General features: G+C 41.6%; 1 protein-coding gene across 1 annotated transcript in view; it reads right to left on the bottom strand.

Annotated features, from left to right (window-relative positions):
* Positions 1-1,068: 1,068 nt before the first annotated feature.
* The window catches only part of PTPRB (protein tyrosine phosphatase receptor type B), a gene marked incomplete at its 3' end in the record, with an annotated part of 59,072 nt that continues 33,072 nt past the window's right edge, over positions 1,069-27,068 (bottom strand). The window contains exons 12-34 of the mRNA XM_080620765.1: positions 26,206-26,469; positions 24,989-25,252; positions 23,931-24,194; positions 22,787-23,056; positions 21,944-22,207; positions 20,849-21,112; positions 20,181-20,462; positions 18,706-18,984; positions 16,674-16,827; positions 15,342-15,581; positions 14,495-14,601; positions 13,873-13,972; positions 12,475-12,558; positions 12,350-12,367; positions 12,162-12,243; positions 11,646-11,736; positions 10,417-10,493; positions 9,489-9,623; positions 8,316-8,438; positions 7,944-8,107; positions 5,710-5,845; positions 2,127-2,247; positions 1,069-1,091 (exon numbers count right to left, since the gene is read on the bottom strand). Of these exons, the coding sequence (XP_080476891.1) occupies positions 1,069-1,091; positions 2,127-2,247; positions 5,710-5,845; positions 7,944-8,107; positions 8,316-8,438; positions 9,489-9,623; positions 10,417-10,493; positions 11,646-11,736; positions 12,162-12,243; positions 12,350-12,367; positions 12,475-12,558; positions 13,873-13,972; positions 14,495-14,601; positions 15,342-15,581; positions 16,674-16,827; positions 18,706-18,984; positions 20,181-20,462; positions 20,849-21,112; positions 21,944-22,207; positions 22,787-23,056; positions 23,931-24,194; positions 24,989-25,252; positions 26,206-26,469 (3,806 nt within the window). The remainder of the gene's footprint in view (positions 1,092-2,126; positions 2,248-5,709; positions 5,846-7,943; positions 8,108-8,315; positions 8,439-9,488; positions 9,624-10,416; positions 10,494-11,645; positions 11,737-12,161; positions 12,244-12,349; positions 12,368-12,474; positions 12,559-13,872; positions 13,973-14,494; positions 14,602-15,341; positions 15,582-16,673; positions 16,828-18,705; positions 18,985-20,180; positions 20,463-20,848; positions 21,113-21,943; positions 22,208-22,786; positions 23,057-23,930; positions 24,195-24,988; positions 25,253-26,205; positions 26,470-27,068) is intronic.

Raw genomic sequence — 27,068 nt, 5'->3', positions numbered from 1 at the left:
CAATGAGGACATGCTTGGGCCATGCTTTCCCTTTGTGAAGCAAGTAGCATTCGAAGCAGATCAACACTTGGGCCAAGGCAGCCATGCTGCAAGCAGCTTAAGAGCAAATCCAGTTGTGTAACCTGTGGGATGTATACCTTTATTTGTCTTCAAGTGTGTTCATAATCTCTCTACTTTTTTAGCTGTCATGGTACAGCATTCCTTTTAATGACCTATGGAAGTTGCCAGACTTCACATCATTACAGGTCTGTTAACATGAATGTCTGAGGCGGTTCCTTGAGGTGTGATCTTTTTTATTCATGTGAAAATGCACAGACAGAGGCTGTGCTCTGATTCTGCTCTCTTAAACCATTGCAAAGAAATCAGAATGTGACCTGTTTCCCCTCAAAGCATTTGAGGAAAGAAAGGTCTGCTAGACTTCACGGCAGTGCATGTTGCTTGATATTTTTCTACTATGTCACATTAGACTGAAACAGTTGCTTCCAGTGAGGTGGACCCTGTTTTGCTTGGCTGTTGATGAGTTCTGTTAAAAGTATGCCATTGTGTTATGGGTTATACCCATCTTTGTCAGATCAAAAGCAGTAAGTTTAGAGTAGCATTGTAATTCCTATACAGGACTACTATTCCCTTGCTTTATAGTAGCTTATTTCATCTCACAAACACTGAACTAGATAAAAAAAATGAGGTTCTCCTTATAGGATTTTTCCTTTGTGTTTCATGCCAATACTGCCCTAAATGCAGAAGTCCTGTTAGCCATACAATCTAAAATAGTTTCTGTAGAACAGTTCATAAAAACTGTGATAAGAAAAAAATAGTATTATTTGAAGCTTAATATTAACAATATAGAAAAAATACATATTTACATAATGCCAAAATACAATTATATACATTAATATCTATTACACTTAAATTATATATCTTTCCAAAATTTACCAGACCAATAAATTATACACAGTCTCAACAGAAAGGTCTGGCACCTTTCTGGTGCATAAAATACATACATTAAAAAACCCAAACAAAACCTCTAGTTAATACATGTGGTCACAAAAGCAGATGTCTGTAACACTCTTAGTGCCTTGAATAAACAGCATCTGAAAGCAAGGAAAAATGAGATTAGGAAAAATAAAACAACCCAGCTGGCTTCACATTCAACTCTGCCAGCTCATTACAACTCTGGCTGGTGATCGATGTGACAGCTCAAGAGCAGATCCCACCTCTGCTTTTGCTAGCACTCCCAACTTGTGGAACCTTGGTTATTTCAGTTGTTGGCCTCCTCCTCCAAGCCTGCTCTACCTGTTGATGACAATTCTGATTTCTACAGGCTAAATCAAGAAAATTATTTTGGTCTCTCATCATTTAATCCCAATTCTTAATCTCCAAATCTGAGAAGCTACTGAGATCCTGCTCTCTGACTGAAAACTTCTACAGCCCTTAAGAATCAGCCCTACCAGGACACACAGGCTACCTGCGCTTACAGCTTCTCCAGACTGGTCCTCTGGCCATGAGAACAGGAGGTGAAGGGCAGTGCTAGTTCCAGATTTGCTACTGCTGCAATTCTTATTGCCAAGAGACTGGACACAGGCTAGGGAAAAAAGCCTACAAGGATGGCAAGTTGGGGAAGAAACAAAGAGCACAGCCTTGGACACCTACATTATCCAGTCAAGGCAGATGGGAAGTCTCCTAATGCTGCCTAGATAGTCATCAGCAAATGAAGGTGATTTAGGACAGAAAGCAAACTCCATGAATGAGAGAAGGGCCCAGTGGCCCTTCTCAGCCAATGGCCTCAGCATGCTTAAAAGTGGATGGTGTGAACACTGGGGAGGTAAAGTAGGAAGCCAGAATCATGACAGGGAAGGGATTCAGTTCCCTTCAAAAGTATAGGAATCATGAAGTGTAAGACAGGGAAAGCATGAAGGTAAGGAAGGAGCAGGGAGAGATGTTATAATGACTACTAATGGAGGAAATAAAGATGCAATTGCAAGAGTGACAAAAGCAGAGTGAAGAAAAGAAGGCCAGGAAGAGAACAAATATCGATGGCAACCGACAGCACAATTTTCCCCCTTAATTACAGTGTTAATGGGCTAGTACCTTAAAAAGGTTTTACAATTTGACAAACCAGCACTTACCTCTGTGATATTCTGGATTCACATTTTCATATATTGGAAACAAGGGATTTTCCTGTTCACTGCGAAGTTTTCTGGCTCTTAACACATCTCTCACACACTGATGTAGATACACATATTGACACTGCAAAAGAATTTTTTTTCTAAGTCACTCTGGGAAGTTTTATAATTTAATTTTCTGCATTGTGAAAAATCATTACAGGCTAGCTCTCTGAGAGACAGCCTCGGCCCTAAGGCTGAGAGAGTTGGGATTGTTCAGCCGGAAGAGAAGACTCTGGGGAGACCTTATTGTGGCCTTTCAGTTTTTAAAAGGGGCTTACAAGAAAGATGAGGAGAGACTTTTTAGCAGGTCATGTTATGATAGGACGAGGGGTGATGGTTTTAAACTAAAAGAGGGAAGATTCAGGCTGGAGGTGACGAAGAAATTCTTCACAAGGAGGGTGGTAAAACACTGGCACAGGTTATCCAGAGAGGTGGTAGATGCGCCATCCCTGGAGACATACAAGGCCAGGCTGGATGTGGTTCTGGGCAACCCGATCTAGTTGAAGATGTCCCTGCTCATTGCAGGGTGGTGTTAAAAATGAAAATACACTTCTAGAATTAATCTGCTTTTCACACTAGGGATACAGTGAATTTTATTTGATCACCTGCTTTTAGAAATACCACCAGGAAAACATAAATGAACATAATATGTTTTGATGGATCATGTCATGAGTGAAAACTCTATGAACTGTAAGGTGCAATTCGACCTGACGCTGTGCTGGATAACTACTATTTCTGAACGATTTCATATAAAGTACATGTGACAGAATCAATATGTACAGGGTAGCACACAGAAGAGAGAATTTCCTGATTGTTTTGTTCTGAAAGGAAGTATTTTTCACAGAATTTAATCATAATATATAAATATTTCATAGAACTTTGATGAACCCAAATCTTCTACCAAAAGCAGTGTTTTTTTTGATCCAACATGAGATTGCTTCTGACTATGCAGTAAATGACAGACTGCCTTTTCTGAAGAGTGCTTTTCATAGAAGGAAGCTAAGCTGACATCACAACCAAAGCAGGGAGGGTCATAAATTGGCTATTTATCAAACTACCTTGGTAGAATAGATTGTTAAATCTCTATGCTTTTTTGGGGATTTATAACATGGGTTGTAATTTTTTTATTAGTGTAGCATGGTACCCCAAAATTAGGCTGAGCATCTTTATATGTCCAAGTGTACCTTTTTAATATTACTTTAGCTCAAAGACATAATTTCTTCAATGACCACATGCTTTTTTCCTCACCCAATATCTTCTTTACTTATTTTTCACAAGAATTTCAGCTATTGCTCTATGCATTTTTCTCAGTGCCCTGGCTCTGGGACAGTGAGCATACATGCTGCTATGCACATACAGCTGCTGTCTTCATGGAGCAGAATCCTGTACCCCACCTGCCAATTTGGTGGAAAGTTGGCCAAGGCATGGAGACTCCCTTTGGCAGAGACCATTTGGGACTGAAATGGTGGACAGCTTCTCTGCTTGTGTTACAGCTGGACTTGCTGCCTTCTAAGCTAACGGACGCAGTTTTCTGTTACTCTCCTGTGTGTCTCCAGCTGCTGTCTCTTCTCTTAAACAGCTTTCAGCCAAGTCTCAAGTAGGGGTAGTGTTTTGTTGCTGCTCTTTTATTGTGACTGTATAATGTCAAGCAGGATGGTGCTGTGATTTTTGGCTGGATCAATCTCATTGCAAACAGCCCTATCTGCTGGCCTATGCTCCCCACTGGTATTTGGCTTCCACCACATCAACAGATGGGGACCTAGCTTTTATCTCAAACCCCAAACAGATTGTGGAAGCCAAGACACGAACGATAACAGGAACTAGGGTCTTCTCACACATCAAATGGAATTTGTGAAGCAAATCTTTTCTTCCTCCTCTCCCCACCTCCTTTACTTTTCATTAAAAGATGTGTATGGATTACTCCGTAGTTCACTGCTCATTGCAAACTCTTAAAGCTCCAGGATAAATTTACTTCGTTTTCTTGCAGGAGGATGAGAGATTGTATTGCTTGCACTCTAAGCTACCTCGATGAAAGTCAGTTCCAAATCAGAAGCCATATACAGATGCAACTGACAGTTCAGATTATTAAGACTTGCTGAGAATGCAGCAGCTCAGCGGCTGTGCACTAACACAGCTACGTGGTCAGTGTACAAGCATGTAACAGCTCAAGTGGGGTAAGTGTGAGCTGCAAGAGCTGTCAACTTATTTCTGGGATGTTGATTGTGAATTCTTCCAGGGGAGGGACTGTTTACAACAGGGATCTGGGTAAGACTTGAGCCACTGCAGTTTGGGGCAGAAGTGCATGTAACGGGAAGGTGGGGTGCTCCTCACTATTGCTGTAGGTATTTTGTTTGGATATGGCTACCATTTGACTTAGATGTCCCATCAAGCTCATGCCAAAGGTGGGATTTATATCACAGAACTTTAGTTGTCTATAAGGCTGGTGTGAATCTTAAGTCTTTTGAAGTACTTGCCTCCTCTTTTCAGCTAAGGAAAAATAGTCACCCCCTTGAGATGCTTGTCTGCTTTTGCTGACTACTGTGAATGGGAAAATAGAAGGTGAGATGGATCTGTCTCTGAGCATGCCCAGACCAGGCTGAGAATCTGTCTCTCCTCCAGCAAAAGGTCTTCTGTGATTAAGATTGTTCCAGGAAATCTCTCTGCATTCCCAGCAGAGGCTCTCCTTATACCGTGTGTGACTTTTACATCTATCAGGAAGTGCTGTCACTGATATTTTCATTTCCATATTACAAAAGACAGCTCCATTAGTATCAGGCTACAAGCAGACCCATCAAACTTGTTCTGATTCCTCTATTAACAGTTCACAGGGAAAATGTAAAGACTGCTACTACAACTCGCCTTTATTAAATCAGCTCTTAAGTGTTTGGCTGCTATTAGTGCAACGTGATTTTCTCGCAGTTTTAAAAGCACATAAAGAAATCCCAAACTTGTACTTTTTCTACCCTTTGAGAATAAATGTACTTGCTTTTGCAAGTATGTTAGGAGAATGCTGATCAACTTTCCAATACCATTAATGAAAATGAGAGAGCAGCTCAATAAAATATTAACTGCAAAGCCACAAGGTCACAGTGCTTAAGAGTTTAAAAATTACGTACATCTAATTTTCTCTGCCCTCTATTCCTTTTCTTTATTATGTTGAACTATCTGTCTTGTTTAGGCTTGTCTTTCAAAACTGTTCCTGAAGGACCTGTGCCTACTCAAAGCGCATTTACTGGACACTGCACTAACAGAACAATGTGCTGTTGAGCACTTGCTGCATAGCACTGCTGGGGCGACTGTGGGCCCGTGCCAACAGGAGAAATCTATAGGAAGCATAGCTACCACTTGTTATGGTTTGGACCTGCTGTATGGAGCTGCTGTATCGAAGCCAAGAGAAACAATCCTGAACTAGAAATTCTCACAAAGTACATCTAACTCGTATTACACAGTGGAGTAACTGTGAAGAGCTTTGAGAGCCTCTAAGATGAGTGATTATTATATGTTGCAGCTGGTGTTGCTGTATTGTAGGCTACCCAAAACTTACCTCTGTCTGAACCATGTGAACCCGGTGGAGCCTTAGATCGTGTACTGCTGCATAAATGTCAACAGTGTCCTTTGAATCCAGTTGCTGCAGAATTCGGTCCAGTGCAATGAACGTGCCAGTCCTGCCAACACCAGCACTGGAAAAGAGGACAACACAAAAGATTTAACACCCAGAGGGTGGTGGTAAATAGCTACTCTTCCAACTGGGGACCTGTCACAAGTGGGGTCCCCTAGGGAGCGATACTGGGCCCAAGACTTTAATAAACTTCATAAATGATTTGGAAAATGGGATCAAGTGCACCCTGACCAAGTTTGCTGAGTAGGCAAGTGTACAGTTTGGAAGCGAGAGCCACTCTGCAGGAAGACCTGGATAGGCTGGAAGAGTGGTCAAACAAGAACCTTATGAAGTTCAACAAGGACAGATGTAAGGTCTTGGCACCTGGGAAAACACAATCCAAGAGTGCAGCATAGGCTGGAATCTACCTGGCTGGGAGTAGCTCTGTGGAAAGGGATCTGGGGGATTCTGGTGGACAAGTTCAATATGAGTGAACAGTGTGCTGCTGCAGCAAAGAAAGCCAGCAGGATTCTGGGTTACATCAACAAGGGCATGACCAGCACTATCCCACTCTACTCAGCACTTGTCAGACTACACCTGGAATACTGTGGTCAGTTGTGGTTCCTGCTATACAAAAAAGATGTGGGCAGGCTGGAGAGGGTGCAGAGAAGGGCCACAAAGATGATCTAAGAACTGGGAAGCTTGCTGTATGAGGAAAGGCTGAGAGAACTGGGTTTGTTCAGCCTTGAGAAAAGAAGGCTCAGGGGAGACCTTATCACCATCTTCCAGTATTTAAAGGGTGACTGCAAGAAGATGGAGACTCACTTTTTACAAGGAATCACATGGAAAATATGAGGGGTGATGGGCACAAACTATTCCCTGGGAGATTCCAGTTGGACACAAGAGGAAACTTTTTCACAGTGAGAACAATCCCTTCAGGGAAGTGATGAATTCCGCAATGTTGGACAGGGTGCTGGGCCATCTTGTCAGGACTGTGCTTTTGCCAAAAGAGGTTGGACCCTTGAGGTCCCTTCCAACCTTGTATTCTATGATTCTATGGCTCAAGAGATACTTTAGTAAAGTTCAGATCTTCAAGGTGAGAAGTTCATTGTTCAAATGGCATCTCTGGGACTTCAAACACTTAACAGTGGAATTTGTTTAGGAAGGAGGAAAGGATAGCAATGCTAGAGGTATCTCTGCTACTACCCATACTGTTTTCTGCTTTGTATTAACTCAGTTATCAAGATATACCGAGACACTACACTTGCTCGTAACTTTTAAACCCCTTTTCTCCAGGGATGAACCAGTAGGCTTGATTCTAAAAGATCAGCTGGCTTGTGCCTTGTGGAAGTAAGACAAAGTACCCCAGAGTCCCCAGTAGCTGAATTGCTGGGAGGTGGGATTTGGAGACAGGAGGCCAGGAAAAGGAAAGTTACACAGAGGACAGTATACAGCAGACATCTGACATGTTGCAGCACATGATGTACAGCCAGACACAGGTGGGGTCATGTAAGATACATGCCTCAGTCCACATAATGAGCTAGTACCAGTAAGCATATGGCTTTACCAGATGATACACATAACACCACACTGCTTTCTCTCACTCTGTAACCCTATATTCTGCTGCAGCTGGCCAATGGATCACACATCCAGCAGTATGTTTTTGGCCTTTTTTGTGTATGTGTCTAGGGGTGGATCACAGAGCAGAGTAAAAAATGCAGCCCTATGGCTGCCAGAAATGGCACAACAACAGAAGAGCATAAGACAGTCAGGAAAGGGAGTCTCAGGATGGGGAAAAAAAATGAATCTGCCAGCTAGTCTCAACATCCACATATAGTTAGATTCACTCAGGGTGTATCTTACCTTTTCAGAACACCCCTTTGTGAGTTGGATGTTTGGCTGCAAAAGCAGCACACAGGCAATATAAGAGAGTAAAAGTTTATGAGCAGTAGCAGCTGCTGACACCTTCAGTGCTCTCCAGTGGTCCCACAGAGACACAGTGGTTCCTGAGAAACATTTTGGGGGCATCTCCAGGGTGAGGTTGTGAGCGAGTGTATGCGCCTTGGGAATGCTGCTTTGATGTATCTGGAGACCATGTCCTAACAGGGATGAACATTTGGGATCTTCCCAAGGGTATGCACAAAGGCTCTGTGCTGCTGACCTTTTGGTGCTGCACATACCTGCAGTGTACAATAGTTGGTCCTGTGTCTGGGGTCCTGTTAATATAATCCCTTACAGTTCTGACAAACTGGATCAGGGACTGGGTGGTCTCTGGCACACCATGGTCTGGCCAGACAGTGTAGTGGAAGTGACGAATGAGCCTTGTTGAGTCAAGCTGCTCTTCCTGTTGGGACACAAAAGTGTGGGTCATCAGAACAGAGAGGAGGAGGAGGCATACACAATATGCATCTTCAGACCAAATGCTACAGCTGCCACCAGAGATGACCTGTGCATGATGCAACTGTGCTACAGCAGAAGAAACCTTCCTAATTTAGCCTGCAGGTGCTTTTAAGCCAATTAATTGAAAAAAACCCCCAAGAATGCAAACATACACTGCAGATTTTAAACTCTCGTATTGTCCATTCTGGGAGCACCGATTCAGACAGCATCTCAACGATCAGGTCTCCATAGTACAAGGAATCCTGGTCAAGGGGCCAGTAGTGGTCACACTTCACCTGCAGGGACACAGACCAAGACAAATTTAGTGCCAGTAACAGCTGCAAACAATGCCTCCATCCAGCACTGGCAGAAGTGGATGTCGGACCTAGTATGCGTGAGGATGAAGGACAAAAGGCAGTGGCTGAATTCATGTCAGCTCAACAAACAGGGCCTGGGTTGGGAGAGGGCTAGGATGGAACTCGGAATTGGAAGCTGTCATCACAGATGTCTGTGATGGGCTGAATCGGAAGCATTTCACTGATACCCTTTGCTGGATGCCACATTTTCTGCACCAACTCTTCTAGAACTCTGCTTGGATGAGAGCCAGGCCTCCAGTGCTTGCTTCCCCACTGCTTGCTGAAACATGACAGTAAGGTCCCACTCAAAGACAGAGAGGTGCAGAAGGAGAGAGGTGCCTGCCTGTATCTGCTTTCACCATCTCCTCAAGAAAAAAAGCTAAACTGAAAGGAAGTGTCCCCATATGTGCCACCAGATGATCACTACTTCAAGTTTGTTTAATCTTTTTACAGATCTAGTCCCTATCTTACAAAGGGTGCAGGATGTGGTCATACTTGGGCACGTGGATAGCTGAGACAGCTAAACAGCCTACCTACACCTGCACTCAGTAAGACTGCTAAGTATGTGAGTGGTCTTTTTGCTACAACAGGGCTTAGAGACAATTTCGTGTATTTAATGATCAACATTTGCTCTCTAGAGATTATATTTAGAGTAGTAGTTGATGTGATAAACAGGCTGGGGTTTTTTGCTGGTGGTTGTCATTGTGCATGGTTTCTATTAGTACTAGTGAGCAAAGTACTGGATGAAAGACCAGAAGGACTAAGGTCTGTTCCTAACTCTAGCCTTGACATGCTACATGATCTTGGGATGGTCACCGCACCCTCACTTCACAGCTTTAATCTGTCTCTAGTCTTTAGATTTTACCTCTCATCTCTTACTGTTTACCTCCTTGACTGGGGCCTTTGGCATTAATGTGATGCAAATAATAAGCATAAGCTTCTAACATGCGTTAAAACAGCCATTGATAACAAAGAAAAGTGACTGCTCACCCGGCCCTTCTCAACACACTGGGTCACCATGACAATATTGTGAACATTTTGCTCCCATGCCATCTTCCAGAACTCATCTTTGGTGCCAGGCAAAGGGCCCTGAGTCGCTATGTATTCCCTGCGGAAGCTGTTGCCCTGCACGTAGAAAGAACGCCATTAGTTTCCATAAAGGCAGAAAAAAATATCTTCTAAAAAATGAACACATCATGGGTTTGTGGCCACGGCTCTGCAGCAACAATGCTCTTTAGTTTTGAGGGCTAAACTGTTGCCTTGGACCCAGAAGAAGGCGGCTGGTTGGAGTGAAGAGAAGGAAGTGATTGCAGCAGTGTATCTTTATTTCTGTTCCTTTTGTGGCATGGCAGGAACTCATTGTTCCATTGTGTCCAGTACAGTCTTCAGTAATTTTGGAACTACTAGGGTTTTTTATTTACTGTTTTTAATAAATTAGCTGAGTTCTGGCTTGAAATCTGTATTGCTAAAGCCATTGCTATTATCAATCACAACTCTTTGGCAAAGGGCACTGTTTTAATTTCAGCCAGTTTTGCCATTCAGCAAGGTGCCAACACTGTCAGGATGAGCTACAGCTCCCAATGAGGATGCCACCTGCAGTGATAGCTACAGTTGTTGTGGACACTCTGTAAAATTAGTGACCTTTAAAATGTGTCCTTGGCCAATTAGACCTGCTATCTTACACAACTACAGCAATCCAAAAAAGTGTCTTTAAGTGCTGCATACATCACTCACAGTTAACTTACTGGCAGTCAGACATAGCCTTTCAGCACACCCACAAAATGAGTTCTCATTTAGCTCAAGTGAATAAATGAAGGGGGAAGGGAGTCATAAGCATCCAGCTTTATATTCAGTTTTAGATGAAGGACAAATTACCACTGGAGGGATGACTGTAAAATACCATCCTTGCGTCACTTACTGGTATGTAGCTTGCATTAATGTAGTCTGAGCAAGGGTCATCATCCACATTGGAAAGCTTCACTCTTGATGTATCATCTAGGAAGAAATTGATTAGAAGAGGCTTATGGCTAGGTCTTGATATTCAGTCCCTCTCCCAGTCACAGAAATGCATTTGCGAAAGGACTGGCAGCATTATTATAAGGATTTTATCTGGAGGGCTAATTTAGAGGGGAAACTATATTTGCGCTGCCTCTTTCACCCATGAGTGCTGTGGAGACTTCCTAAGTCTAGGAGATGGATGGGTGAGAAGGAAGTAGTGAGTATTCCAAAATTTCTCTGCTTATTTGCATAGGATTTTTTATGGCAGCAGAAGAGCCACAACAGCACACTTTGATCCTCCAGCAGTACTGGAGAGCCATGCCCAGCACTGCCCTTGAAAGAGTGCTAGTGCTTCAGTGGTCCACACAGGTCCCGAGCTAACATGTGTGAGCAGGCCAACCATCCTCCCTCAGTAGAGGACCTTGTGCAGAGGTTTAGAGTGCCTAAGTCACCCGGTCACTGATTCATGAGATAATGCCATGTTGGATCTGAGTCAGGTCTTGTTTCTTGTACATCGCGGGCATGCTTCTCAGCCCGGCACGGCAGGCAGAACACAAGAGATAATGTTAGGCTGCACTCCAAGCACAAACCACATCCAGCAGCAGGGCAGCATGCAGACTTGGCAGTTTCCTCCAAAACTGACAGATAGGAGATTAAAACGGGAAACTCTCAATGCCAGGTCTTGCCTCAGGAGAACAGGGCTAACGTCACATGTGTGTCTTACCATGCAGAACCACACTAGCTCTACATTGTATAGTAGGTTTGCTGTGTCCTCTGAAGAAGAAAGATGCGGCAAAGCTGTCAAAAAGCACTGAATGGATGATGCCTCATATGTAAACAATGCTAATGTTATTTCTACTGTCCTTGTTATCAGCAGTGACTTAATGTCCCTAACAGCTGGAGCTTTTTCTCTCCAGACTGAATGATAGTCATTACACCTCTAGTGTGAAATGAAATTACTGGTCTGCGGGAAGCCATTCAGGGCCATGCATCATCTGCCTCCTAGCACCAGAACCTGAGCTGGCAGAGGTATTTTATCTCTGTCAGGAAGAAGCAAAGGGATTGGACTCTCTTTTCTACTAGGCCTGCTGAAAAATGCGAAAAATAGCTGGTGTGATGTAATATTACACAACCAAACCCAAAACTCACAGGGTAATATATTATTGTATCGATTTTTCCCTCTGTTCTCTGGCAGAAGTGCTATGTCACATGTCTGGTTTCGACCCACATCTTTCAAGTCCTGCAAAAGAAAGTAGGAATAAAATGTGAGGTAAAAGTAATTAAAGGACTTTACAACACACTGGGGTGCAGTGCTTATCAGCTCTTAAGGGCCATGCACAGAGAATGGGTAGTTTTTTTAAACCAAACTGAAATTAAATAGCTAATCATACTGGTGTAAAGCAAGCACATGGCTGGCAGGTACTTTCCATGCTTTGTTACACAGATGTGTCACACAAACAAATGCTCCTGAGCTCAAGCAGAGGCTGCCAACCTGAAGAGCTGATTTCTGCACTAGGACAAATGGAGTTCAGGTAAGGTTCTCAAATTTATTTGTATTTATGTGAACAAGACAATCAAATTAAGGCCTTTCTAATGCATTAACCCATTGATTCAGCCAGCCCGCCCCTTCATAAAGCAAGTCCTTTGCCTAGATTAGGATCCCACCTCATACTCCTTGGACAGGAGGTAGTTGGAGTCTGCTTGAAGTTTGGCGAAGTGTGCTTCAAAATGACTGACTTTGATTGGACTAGAATATTCAACAGGAGGAAGAAAATCACAGGATGAATCACAGTCATAATTTATCCACTTGGTTATCAAGAAGCTTTTTTAGTTTTTTTTTTTTTTCTTTTTACCTGGAAGTTTTCCGGTTCCTAGAAATTATTTCAAAAGAAAAAGAAACATTTCAGTGAGTGAAGGACTGTTCATCCATGATGACATGCTAAAATACTGCTCTTACAAAAAATACTTTTGACATTACCCTTTTTGCCCCAAGTTCAGATGCACTGACAGTGGCCTGTCCCTGCGAATGCTCAGCCTTGCGGTAGGTCTCTCATGGCCATTACTGGAATAAAAATGAAGGTATTCTGTTTTACTGATATGTTCTGATACTGCAAGAGCTGCCAATAACATAACTTACATTGGAAAGAAGTTGGTAAGTTGGAAAAAAGGAATTTAAGGAAGTTTGTTTATCTCTTCATCCTTTCACAGCCACCTGCTTCAACACACGCCCCTTAGAGAACACTTTCTCTTGATGAGCGAAAACCATACCAGTACACTTGCAGTGCTGCTGGCTATATAACTCACAACAAGAAACCACACTGTTTGAAGTTCAGCTACACCAAAAAAAAATGCAATGAGCTGTGCAAGGTAGAAAGCACATCAATCTGCACTCTGCTCAGGCTCCATATGTCACTGTGTACTGAGATGGTACACAAGTCTATACATGCAAAAGCAGACTTAATTTACTAATTTGCCAATGATTTATGCCTCTTTTTTTTGGACGGCACATAGAGGAATACACTGAATTTGTTCATGGAGTCTAAGAACAGCATTGCTGCGAGGTATATCCATTTGGCTAAAAGCTACAACTAGTCACAAAACAGGTTCTTTTTTCAGTCTGGCATCTGAAAAGCAAATTCAAATCAAAACAGACCTAAACTTGTATCAGTAAAAGAACTGAATTCCGGATTTTCAGAGTTTCTTATGTAATGGAAATGTTGGTTTTTTTATTTATTTCAGAAACCACAAAGAATTTCACATCAAGAACATCATTTCTCTTTCACGCAAAATAGTTTAAATGGATAAAGCTTTTCCAAAGTTGAAATAGAGTATTTCACTTTAAAAAAAAGTATGTAAAACTCACTATTTAAGCTTCATCTATAATGTGAAATATACAACTGTAAATGACGAAAAATGAGAAGTAAAGTTTGAAGCAATATTTTGGACACTGAGGTAGTGCCACATCTTAAGATTTTTGAACCAAAATGATAAAGTCTAAATGAACAGTTTCAAGAGCTTCCCATCTACAATGGAGATGAAATTAATTTGAAACATTTCATTTTTGACAACAGATTGTTTAAATGATAAATCATTTTTTCAGAAATATTCAGACAACTACTGAAAACTAAAAGTTACAATGATTCATCTATGAGATAAATCTGAATAACATCAGTAGGTATTTGAATCAAGAATATATAGATCTCTTCATATGTAAATCATTAGTTCCATACTTCATGTATAGAGGACAGATTTCATCTGTTGAATAATTCAGTGAATTCCTCTGATTTTATAATTATGCTTTAAATACTGTATTGCTTAAATTAATGTAATTTGACCTGACTTCAGTAACAGAGACTGATAAAGGGACTCAACTTACCTAACTTTTTGTCTGCAGACAAATAAAGCTGTAACAGCCACTAACATCACAATCAGAAACAAGCCAGCACTCACGCCTTCAATGACTCCAAACAGAGGCTCTAGAAACAAAAATGTTTATTTATGTACCTTGAGGAAAAGATATGAAGAATCAAAGAATCAATAGCTTTCAGGGGATATGTTACCATCAGCTAAAGAAAACAGTTATATCTAAGGAAATCTGAGGCATTTACACACTTAACTAAAATCTGGCTTTGATTTCTGTCCTTATTTTTAATCCAAACATTACACAAAATCTTTCATTACCAACACAGTAAAAGAAAGCCCAGCCCCATTATATGGGAGTTTGGTTCTCTTGCACTTTGAAGCTTTCTTAGTGATAGCTTCACTGAGCATTCATCCTTTTCCTCTACTATCAGCAGCTCAATCAAGCAGTCATCTGAATTTTCAAACTGAGGCCTGATAAGCCATGGCTCCAGCCTCACTTCAGAGCAGCCTTCAGGATATGCACGACAATCAGTTTTTGTTCCAACTCCTTGCAATTAGTTCTGGGTGCCAGAGTGTTCTTAGGCACAGTATATAACCACGTGCTACAGTCATTGAAAAACAAGCCTGAAACTAACCTGCCTCTGTAGTGATTGGTAAAGAGAAGAAGGTGTCTGAGAAGAGCGGTTTAGGGAGTTCCTTCGGGTCTTCACTGAAGAGCTGGGTAAAAGCCCGTATGCTGATCCTAAAAAACCAGTACCATTATGGTTAGAGCTCATCAGATGTTCAGGACCAACAGCAGAAAAGTAAGAACTCATTTGCCCCTTAGAGATAACTAAAAACTTTCCACTGACCACAGACAGCTCTTAATGCCATCTGTCCATGTGGCTGTCCATTGAGCAACATGCAGACCTCTTGGGAGAGTGTTTGGCTGAGGGAGGGATGTGACTGAGCTGCCCTGAAGATCGTGTTTGGTCTCACAGCCTGAGAAATTTCTGAGCCTGATATTGGCAGACACTCTCTTCTACGCCCTACAGCTAACCTGGGCCTAGCTCTGGAGCCTCCAGGTTTTTCTAGCTTGTTCCAAAGGACTGGTGTGGGGTAATGGTGCCAAACAGACAGAGTTAAGCACCCTTGCTTTTCCCATTAAGTAGTCTTCTGACTTAGCGGATGGTCTTAAGTCTTTCCAAAGATTTATCAGCTATAGGAGAGCTTCCCATCAAGTTAAAGGAAATAATCAAGCCTACTCACTGCACAGAGTTTTGTGCATAATTAACCATATCATTCCCATGCTAGTGAAGGACTGATTCATACCTATGGAACAGGGGCACAGATACATGGATAAAGCTTTTATAAATTCACAATGAAACACAAAGAACATCATACAACCCAGTTAAGAATCTACAAAAGCTCAAGTGTATGAGGAACTCAGACAGCACCATGCTTAATAATGTGACAGAGCACAACTACCAGCATAAAACTAACCTGTAAGCAGTCCGAGGTTTTAGAGGTCCATCACAGAATTTTTGCTGATCTGGATCACACCTTCCTCCCAGATTTTCCATTTCTCCTCCAAGCTTAATGTCAAAGCTTTTATAATCACTGTCAGGGTTTTCAGCACATCTACTGGCAAAATAATTTGTCTGGTAGATGCGTATAGAGTCATTGTGTTTATACTCCAGGTAAGAAGGTAATGGGTGCTGCTCATCAGGCTTGGGACCTTCACTACCTACATCATACACAGAGAAAGACAGAAGATTTACATACCACGGCCATTAATGTGATCCAGTTTATAGGCTCAAGCTGTTGACAGACATATTCTTATCCAACTTTCTAACATTCCTTGGAGGCTGCACAGGTTACCTTGAGAATACAAAGCTACAGTGGTTTCTAGTATCAACCTTGCTATCATTTTTCTGGGGAACTTCAGACACCACCAGATATTTCAAAAAGCAAGTAAAAAAACTCAGACCCTGACAAATCTATTGTATAGAGAGGAAAACTGCAAAAGGAAATAACAGAAGTCCCCGAACGGAAACTCACAATAATGTGTAAAAGACTCAGGTAGGCAAAGCCATGGCAATGAATAGACCCTTTCTCAAAGAAATTCATGGCCTGCACAAACATGACAGAGCAGACAGTGGAAATACTATCTCTGCTTTTTTTCCTAAGGGCTGATGGACAGAGAGATTCAGAAACTTTCTCAAGGGTCACAAAATACGTCCTGGAATGCCAATAAATGAAGCCACTTTTAAAACCAAGGTATTAATTGTTGAGACATGCATCTGTTTTGTCACACATAGGTCAACTGCAGAAAGGGAGGTTTGCATGGGCAATTTCTGTTCTGTTCTACCCATGAAGTCATTTCCTTCAGTTATCAAACACCACCTGGGAGTTGCTACCTTTACCTTCTCAGCATGTCTTACTGAGGTTCTCTGAAAGAGTTGCCTTAGTGTTCCCATCTGACAGTCAAACTACCTTTTGAGATTGTGCAATGCAAGGCAGCTTATTCCATGTTCACTGGCAATGGCATCCAACATAAGTCTCCTACTGTAGAATTTTGTTGAACAAACATGAGCATGTAACCTAGAGTACAGAAGCTAATTACTGCTTCTGGCTGAGCTCTGCAGTTGCTACTGACTCTCTGAGAAGACTGAGTTTCTAAGTCCCCAGGGCTAGAGAGCAGGGATAGATCCAAAACCTCTAAGCACCTTGGCCTGTAAATGACAAGAAGCTCCTTTGCTGCATGGTGATAGGGGTGTACCTCCCCATGTAACTACATTAGGTGACAGAGAGAATGGTATTAAATCATGACACTTACCATCAGCCTCTCTCACAACCACAGTAAAGTACCTCACAGCTCCATTAGTATCACTAAACCAGCTGCAGTTAAAAGTAAAGTTGATAGAGGATTTGGTAATCAGCACCTCTTTTTTGTTCACTCGTATGTCTGGAGGTGGCTGAGGGGGACCTGAGTAATTAAAACCAAAACAAAACAAAAAAAGAAGAGAGAAAGCATTATCTATGTATTTGCTATGAGCTAGACTAGTAAGGGAAATGTAATTCGTAATAAAGCTCAGCTGACTTGACCCAAATCTCTGATTCTATTCTTTTTGCAATCAAGGACATGCCTTCACGTCCCACTGGGAATCTGCCAAAAGATGAAACAAGCCAGCAGTGAGTTAACCATAGTAACAGCAGCAGCTCCTCAGCAGGAATTCCTGTAGAAGCCCATATGGAAATGCATTAAAGTCTTGCTAAATCTATGAAATCAGAAGCTATAGCTGCTAAAAATGACACAGGCTTAAGCCAAGTATTTGGAGGTAACTTAGCAAACTCACTACAGGAAGTTGCCTATTTAAAGCATCTAAATTTCTGCTTCCTTTTCCAGACAAACAGCCTTCAGTCAGCCTTCAACTAGAGAGTACCACTTTCCAGACTGACCACAGAATTTCCATAGGAAATGTTCTTTGAGTTCTAGAAAGCTATACTTCAAACTCACACAGTAGAAGAAAACTGGAAAGTGAAATATGTGTGAAATACCTTCAGAGGACCAGTGGAGTGAAACTGGGGATTTTAAGGATCTACTTTGCTGCATCTTTTAAAAACTTGTATTACTGAAATTATATTGCTAGTATGTGAAACATATCAAATATGTAAGCAAGTGGCTAAACTTCAAAAAGTTTTAGATTGCAAGAAGAGCCAAGAATTGATGCTTTTCTACGTTGTTTAGCTGAATCTCTTCTATGTATGCAGTCTAGCTGCAATTTTCTGTGTTTCCTTGAGTAGGGCCTCCAGTAATAATGAGAATCTGAGAGAATAGCAGTGTTTAAAGCAAATAATGTGAAACAGCTACCTTCAACTAGGATTCAGAATCACTTCTTGTGACAAGAGTAGCTAGTTCTAGCTACATCTGAATTTGTAGTATCCTTTGTGGTAGAGGAAGGAGATGACATTGTTGCAATTAAAAGGCTATCCATGCGGGAAGGCAGAAGGTGAGATGGTGACTGAACTGCGTAGCTTAGCGCAACAGCTTCCAAACTAAACGTAATTTTTATGATCTAGCATTTCACACCAATGTGGCTTTTAATAAGCAGCTATAGAAGTGTTCCTGAATATAAGCCTCCTGGCCACCTTGTATTTCTGAGAAGTTTAGCCCTAGAGTGGTTCAGGCCTCTGTGTTTTGCTGTGCCACTGAATCCAGAAGTACTGCAAAAAATGGAGCATCTTTAGGGCCAGCAATGGCGGGCTGGTCACCTCAGTGGTCTGGCAGTGCAGAGGCATCAGCTGATTCTACCGATGCGCTCCACTCAGCAGCCTACAGGTAGAGAAACTGAAGAAGCTGTTTCAGAGCACATGCTACGTAAATCTGAGATCCCCCCTCCCACAGGTGATTTAGTCAGGTAGCACCTCAAAAGAATGTACAGAACCCCAAAATGATGCAGTGCCACAACCCAATGTCCTCATTGAAGAATATTTATGCTTAGGATGGCTACCATGCATGAGGGAAACAGCCAGGCACAGGAAGGCAAGCAGCAACCATGAAGACAGCTAAAGGTGTACAATGAGGACATCTTTGGTGTTGAACATCAGAATAACAGGATAACTTTTAAAGTTTCTCCAAATAAGCAGGTCTGGTAATATAATGAGAGGCGATATAGTTAAAATCCTGCATTGTCTGTCACAACAGGGACCAAAGGACAGGTTCACTCTATTTTGGCTGCCAGATTATTAGTACTACACACTGGCAATTATGGTGTTCAGAATTCCTTTTGCTGTCTAACCAACACAAGCAATTCCTTATTGCTGCTCACTGTCTCCCTTCACAGCAACTCTGTATCACACTTACGGTCAATCATTGTGATGGTGCTGTCTTCAACGACTTCACTTGTCATATCTGCAGAATGCACCTTGATGGACACCAGGTACTGCTTGTGGGGAACAAGGGTCATGATATTAAGCAGAGATTTGTCTTTGTCTATCCTTCTAGAAAATTCCACTTCACGAGTGTCCATCTTCTTGCATTCAACACTGTACCCATCAAAGTCAGAATCAGGAGGAGTCCAGGAACAGGCAATGGCAGTAGAGGTCTGGGGTCGACAATGAAGACTTTGTATCTTGTCTGGTTCTAGACGAATGTTAAGAAATCGAAGCTTAGTGGGAAAAGGTACAGGCATCATCCTGCTCAGAGCACCTGCTCTGCTCACCCTAGAGCCCTTAGATTCCACACAACCATTTAATCAGAGCAGGAGGCTAGGAACCAGAATTCCTACCTCTCCTGCAAATACGTGCTGCATTATTATTATTAGGCAAGGCTAACTCATTTTAGCCATCTGAAATCAGATCTAGTGACATCAGCCTCACTGGGTTGTGAAGCTTCAGTCATTAATTGTGAAAACAAGCAAACAGAACTACTTGCTGAAGTCTCAACATGAACAACACCACTGCAAAGCAATGGATTTCTAGAACTCTGCTACAACTTATTTGGAGGTTACATGTAGTTAACAGAATCAGTCAGTACTGATACTGTCATCTCATGACTTATGTTTTCCTGGCTAGCATATGGTATGCCCATATTACTAAAACATACCACAGAAGTATACTTTATCCATGTAATATTGGAGCACGATATACAACAGGTCACATAACAAAAATAGATTTCACTTTCAGATGGCAGACATCTACATTTAAGTGATACAGGTGAATACAGGTGAAAGAGGTCTCTCATTTTAATAAACATGCTGAATGGAGTAATGCTATTCAGCTTACTAAACATAGATGTCAATTTGGAGCTGAATCCCACCCCAGGTGACATGAGGGCTTGCCAAGGCTCAGTTGTTTTTACAGTTCCAGGTTACTTTTTCAAATCAGCCTGCTCCTGAGGTTGATAGAGACAGCTAGAGATTATGCAGATCGACAAACATGGACAGAAATGCAGAGCTGTGCAACACTGATTTCAGTTTCAAATCTAGTACAGCAGGGTTTCATTCACCTCTCCTGTCTGATTGTTCAGAAACATTTTGCTTATTTCAATATCCTACTGTCATAGAAGTTTGGATATTCAGCTTTACTTTACCCTGAAACTGCCTGATTCAGGCTCCGCACCCAAACAGCCGTGCTCTGGATGTGTAGATTGTAAGTGTATGTCCGTTTTCAATCTTTAAACGATTGACCTTGCACACAGCAAGGGCTTAGAATCTAGATGAATTCATCACCATCATTCATAAATTCACTAATGGAAATTACTGACTGCAAAAGGAACTGCTAAGATTTAAGTTTTGCATCTTCTCCAGCTGACAGCGTACAATGGAAACTCTCACTTACTTGTTCTCACACTTGCAAATTGAGACTGACTGTATGTCTTCCAGCTGTCACCACTGACAGTTCTGACACTGAAGTCATAGAGTCTTCCTGGTCGCAGGCCATAGATGATGCGTACTTTTGATTTGCTGCTGCTGTAGGGATTGAATACTGTGAGGGGATCCTTTGGAAGCCATTGCAACTCAAAATCATCGTAGTCTGTCCAGTCTGGAGGACCCAGCCAAGTGATTGATAAAGAAGTGTTTGCAACATCAGTGAACGACACGCTGTTAGGAGGGCTGGGTGCTACACAGAAAGTGGGGGAGAAGAGGGAAGGGGATAAAGAGATTCTTACCAAATTTTTTACACAAGACATAAAATGAAACATAAATTTCTTCACGCATGACAAAGTTGTTTATATTATCCCGTGTACACAACTAATTACTGCACCTGTGCTAATGGTGGTGACTTTCACAAACATTACATATCCCTGAGCCTTCGAAAGAAAACCAGCACTGAATAAAATCACACTCCATTGGTTTAATAGCCTTAAGGACATTCTTTATCTTTACACCTTCAGTGACTCTTACAATAAATCCTCTTGCAGAACAAGTGTGTTGCATAGCTGTGAACTAATACGAATGTTGACAGATGGGACTAAACAAAAATTCCACAGCTTTTGTGTTTTATACCTGTTCTTCCTTCAGCATTTGCTGTGTTGGTCAGGTCACCACTGTGAGTCACCACAACTAGAGTATACTTTCTGCCAGGAATGAGCCCCTGGAAATGCCACTCTTTCAGGTCTTTCCTCTGCCATGTTTCTTTCTGTGTCCCATTTGGGTTGTAAAGATTCAGCTCATAGAAGTCAACATCTCCTGCTGCTGGACCCCAGGTGAACCACAGACTGTCTGTCATGTTTCGGTTGGATGCCTTGAGACCAACAACCGCAGCTGGTACTGAAAAAAAAGTGGACGAATATTACTTTATGTAGAACATCCTTAGGGTGAGGAAAGGCAACAAAATCCAGCAGAACTTACACTTATCCTGTAATGCCAGCCATGTAATAAACCGGACAGCCATCACAGCTGGCCAAAAAGCCAGGAAGCATCAGGAAGTGTACCTCAATAGTTTCCTTTCTTATTTTGAAATGCCACTGTCCCCAGAGGAGGCTGAAATATTTATAATAGATACTTTTGCAAATGTTAAGCAGCTTTTTCCCACTCAGTGTACAGAAACATCCAGTTCTGAGGTAGCTGAAGAAAGAACACCACTGTCTAGAGGCAGTCTTACATAAGGGTTACTGTACAGTGCCTCAGAGGATAAAGAAAGGTTTCACAGAGCATCAGGGTTGCTAAAGCTGCTTAGGAATCTCTGCTTCCCACATGTGGCTGAACAAACACAGATCTGTAGCCAGAGCTCCACAGGGGGAACAACTTTTATTTACTGGTAGATTATCTTCCCTATTAACCCTACTTGCTTTGCCTTTTGGTCTTCTCCACTCATAGACCATGCTTTTAAGATAGGACAAAGCTGTTTTCCTTTAAGGCTTAAGCAGCATATATTGGGATGTTCTTCTGACCTGAGTACCTGGGAACTATTGTAAAGGTCTTTGCTCCATCATCCCCTTGTAACCACGTCATTCAAAAATTACCTTCTTATTTGTCTAATGCTTTTCATGTATGAGAGAGAGAGAGTTTCTCTAATCTAAAGTGAACAGCAGACTCAGACCAGCTCACTGGTGTTCCAGCACCACACCAGAGACAGATGGTTTTCTTAGATGTTCTTGCCTGTTCTTCCAAAGACGGATGACTCATTAGTGAGGTCCCCACTGTGGGTAACGATCACCATTCGATACATCCTGCCTTGCCGCAGGTTCTGGAATGAACACTGCTGGAGGTGCTGCTCTCCTGAAATCCTGTCATGAAGGGACTTGTCTGGGTTGTACAGGAAGATGTCATATGAATCAAGCTCTCCTTGCGAGGTAGTCCAGCTGAAGGACAGTCGGTCAGTGGTGTTCTCTGTGACCTTCAGATCTGTAACTGCTGCTGGAACTGAAAAGAAGAATAAATGTAAGGGTAAATACCAAAATGTCTGGCCACTAAGCTGAACCTTTAATAAAGTAACAACTCATGTCTGGAATACATTTCAATTAAGCCACAAGTAGCTAAGTAATGTCAACAGCAACTTTCAGAAGCAAGGGAAAAGCATTTACAAGGTGCCATTGAGTCTCTCCAAGACAACGCTTGTATTTCCTAGCAGGCCTGGTTCTCCAGCCTGCACTCACACAGACTTCTCCATTAGTTTCTGCAAGAAGCTTTCACTGAGTAAAGACTGTGCTAAAAGCCTTGAGACTGTGAAGTAAAAACTTGATGACAATAAAGCATTCAGATAGTTCCATAACAGATGGACTGAAGGAAGCATTCAGCACTCTGGTTTAATATCCTTATTATGAACCATGGCCACATTATTATGTTAACAATTTCAGATTCACATACCAAGGAAAAATGATGTATAAATATCTGAAGTCTGTTCTTACTATAATCTTTCCAGAATCAAGATATAAAGATGATTCATGTATTTAATGATATCTGACTGAGGGAACTATAAATACACAGAAATGTTCTAATTACCTGTTCGCCCAACAGTTTCTGCTCGTTTACTGAAGAGGCCACCACTAACTGTCAAAACTTGTATTTTATACTTCTTGCCAGCTAGTAAATCTTCAAATTTGTGCTGTTTGGCAGTAGCTGGCTCTGATTTGTTGCTCAGGAGGATTCCTTGCTCATTCAAGAGCAGAATGTCATATCTTTCAGCTACACCAGGAGCTTTCTGCCAGGTTACTAACAAGGAATGACTGCTGTAAGCATGATGGGCCAATAATTCCTGGACAGAGGCTGGAACTGGAAGCAACAATTAAAGGCAGGACATTACTAGGTGAAATACAGATCATTCAATACACATTCAATACACAACTATGAATAAAGTAATTAATAGAAAATATCTTTATTCATTTGCGTGTTCACTCATGGGAAAGGAATGTCTGTGCATGTGTTTACCCAAGAAAGTAATTCCTAGACATAAATACAATCAGATGAAGTTTGAGAGCATCATGAACATCTGAACTGGGCATGGAGGAGCAACAGATACATATAAATTATCATGAAAAGAGGGAGGAGAGTAAGACGAACTGATGGGAACAGTTAACAAAGGCATGTGAAAAAGAACTGCAAAATAAAGAAGTGGTGCAAAATAATGGCACAGAATAGAAAACGTTAGCTAGCAGCTGTTGCACAGAAGTCAAGGCCACAGCAGACACATCCAGGTGCTGGAGAGAAGATGGACTGAAACCAGGGTGTTCCACTGTTTTCTGTGTTCCAACATGCAGTGGAACATTGTACAACAAACCTCCACCATACAATGGGCTCTGCTACAACACAATATTTGACTAAATGGAGCCCTGAAGATATGTGTCGGATGGGTACAGGCAGAGGCCTGAGTGGCGATGGAACTGCATGCATCCTGTGAAGGCACTCTGGGCTGGGGACTTGCATTCCACATACATTCACCCAGGTAAAGCTACTGACATGCCAGATCTGTTATTAACAGATCCATGTCTAGGTGCTTGCAAGAGTAAGGACTCACATGCCTTTGGAAAAAAACTTGCCATGAATCTTAGAATCCCCACGCCCAATAGTATGTTCATAAACATTATTAATACTGTTCAGCTTCTGGGAAGATTTAATGCATCTTGCCCTTGTCTCAAAAGAAACGTACTTGTTCTCCCAAAAGCTGCTAAGCTGTTGTGCAAGGTGCCACTGTTAGATTGCACCACCACCCGGTACTGCTCCCCAGCTTCCAACTTGTGAAACATGTGCTCAGAGACATGTTTGGAGACACTTTGGGAATCAAGCTGATGGTTTTGCTGAAATATAGTCACTGTGTAGGAATCAACATCTCCACTTCCAGGAGTCCAGCTCACTTTCAGGCTGTTTGTCATGCCATTAGGGGACACATGAATATTTCTGACCATGCTTGGAACTGGAAAAAAAAAAAAAGGAACACAAAGGCACCTGCTCACATATTTCCTGTTTGATTCAGACTTTCAAATTCCTACATTTTTTATGGCCACAGCAGATGATTCAAAGGACAAAGAGCATTTCCATGTACAAGTAATTTCACTCATGGGCAAATGCAAGTAAAGCTGAAGACATTTGTGTAGGATTTTAGAAAAGCAATTAAACTTTATAGGAGCAAAAGTAAATAAAATGTAAGTTAAACAGAAAGAAGCTTCTACGTCCTTTTATCTGGGTAACACCCCTGTTTTCCAAATGATGTTTTAGATACACCTCAGAAAATCAGAGCTCTTCATGTACACTTTGTTAGTTAGCCATTTTGCAGTTGTAATCACATACATTCACTTCAGGGGGATAAACAAGAGGTGTAAAACAGCTTAAGTTATTTATCTAGAGATACTATGCAAACTGGCATTCATAGGAATAACAGAAACCCAACACTGACATCTCAATACTATTCCTATGCAGCAAATCAGATTATCTGCCAAATATCAAATATTGGTAGCTGTGATATTTGTTTATTAAGCACAGATCAACTTGGCTGAAATATTACTGTGATTTTCAATGAGGTAGAATCATAGAATAGTCAGGGTTGGAAAGGACCTTAAGATCATCTAGTTCCAACCCCCCTGCCATGAGCAGGGACAAATGCCGTCATTATGCCAGTATTACCGGAGCATTATATACCAGATAAGATCATGGTTCACCCTTAATTTTATGTGCCTCATTCTTTCCTCTAAATACCATATTATTTCTTACTTGTCAGGCCTTCTATGAAAGTAGCACGTTGTGCATCTCCACTGATAGTCAAGACAAGAATTTTGTATAGACGTCCTGGAGTCAAAGCTGTGAACCAATACTCCTCAATGGTGTTTCCAAGGAAAATAGGTGGGAAGATCTTCATATCATTGAAGAGCAGCTGAATCTCATACTTATCAACATCACCCTCAGCCTTTGACCAAGTTACCTGCAGATCTTCTGTGCTCCTGTTACTAAGAGTCAGTTCCTTCACTGACTCTGGCACTGAAGAAAGATAGAAAACTTTTCAGTACTTATTAACAGATCACAGCAAAAAGATAACAGCTCTGATGCCATGCTCCAGCACTATAACTTTTCATTCAGTTCCCTAGAAGAAGAAGTAGATTGCGTTTATTTACAAGGGCTGCTGTCTGTGGTTTGCACTGTATCTAACCCCGGAAGGTCCCATTTCAGAACAGTGAGTCCACAGTCATCATAAAAATAATAAATGGGTAATAATAGAGCCTGTAGAGAATCTGCATAGCCAACAAAAGTTGAGTAGGATCTGCATGTACAACCAATGTTGTACAAAGAGGCCTGAGCTAGCAGAGACCTGAGGCAATCCATCTATATGCTGCAGCACTCCTCTGCACAGTTCCAAACTCCTGCCAGACGCAGGTCAGCTACTTTTGCCCAGTGCTACATCTGTGTTAATAAACTCAGTTTCTTAGCATGGCTCATTAGCTTACATGTAGTGCTAGCTGAAGACAGGCAGATTGCATTCAGGCCCTTCCTGGCTCACAGCTAGTCACTTTACCACTCCTGCCCCATACTCTCCAACTCCAGTTCTTGGGGTAATCTGAGGAGTGTGAGGTCGAGCCTTTCTTTTTCCTTATACATTTCCATGACCAGAAAAAACCTGTTGTGTACATTCTGGCATAGTTTAAGCATAAATACTAAGTTTATGTGAAAATCTGTACAACTCTTATTTCAGTTTTCCATATTTCAAGATTCACTTTCCTTTTAAGAACTTTAAAGTTCACAGCACAGATCTCTTCTTTCATGTTCCGTTATGTCTGTAACTTAAACACTGGTCATAAACAAGTATTTGGAATGACACACATTCAAATAGTCACACTCAACATTCTGTGTTAAAATCATATGAGATTTTTAGGCCAGCTATGGTAAACAGAAAAAATCCTGGAGTGTCTCAAGATGCTTCCAGGCTGTTTACTTACTTGTTCTGCCATAGACCCTTTCACTAGTTTCGTATTTTCCACTCCTTGTGCTGACCGTGACACTGTACTGCCTCCCTGGGACCAGATTAGTGAACACACATTCATTTTCATCCTTTGGGACACTTTTTGTTTGGATGAAATCATTGTTGTTCTTGATGATCACTTCATAATTATCAAAATATCCAGAGGCATGTAACCAGGACACCTTCAAGTAGTCACTTCTGGCTGAATTGCTGACAGTAAGTCCCTGAACACTTGAAGGGACTGAAAGAAAAAACACAATAGAAGATTAAGAAAGCAATAACTTCCTGAAGTAACAGGAGCTGCTGTAGTGGGCTATATTTGTGGTAATTACCAGACTTTTCTGAGGAAGCTGCATAAAGACCACAATGTGGATTTAAGCAATGCCCTAGCCTCTAAAATAGTAACTGCCGTTTCCAGGCTGCTTTATGCCATGTAACAATGGCTTGCCTTTCCAGTTTTTGGTCTTTTGGAACTTGGTCAGTTTTGCTTATAGCAGTGAGTTCCACAGGTTCACACTAATCTTGAGTTTGCTTCCTATTTAAATGGCTGTCTGCTGGATTTTCACTTTCATTATGAGAAGACTAAAATTGCATTAACTTTACACCTTTGTCATTTTAACACCCCTTACCATCTTTCTTCCATTTTACTGGTTTACCAAGTGTAAAGTCTGAGTCTTTTCAACCTTTGAGGAAATTTTAAGAGGTTTCCATCATTATTGACACCCTTTTCTGAAACTTTTCTATTCCTGATATAACCTTCTTGAACACTGCATGACCAAAACCATAGACATGGGTGTTATTCATTTATGTGACACCTTTCAAATATTTTAGTAGTTAGCC

Source organism: Psittacula echo, assembly GCF_963264785.1.
Source record: "Psittacula echo genome assembly, chromosome: 1".
In the NCBI taxonomy this organism is placed as follows: domain Eukaryota; kingdom Metazoa; phylum Chordata; class Aves; order Psittaciformes; family Psittacidae; genus Psittacula; species Psittacula echo.
Note: the sequence above shows the minus strand (reverse complement) of the source record. Positions and strands in the feature narration are given on the sequence as shown.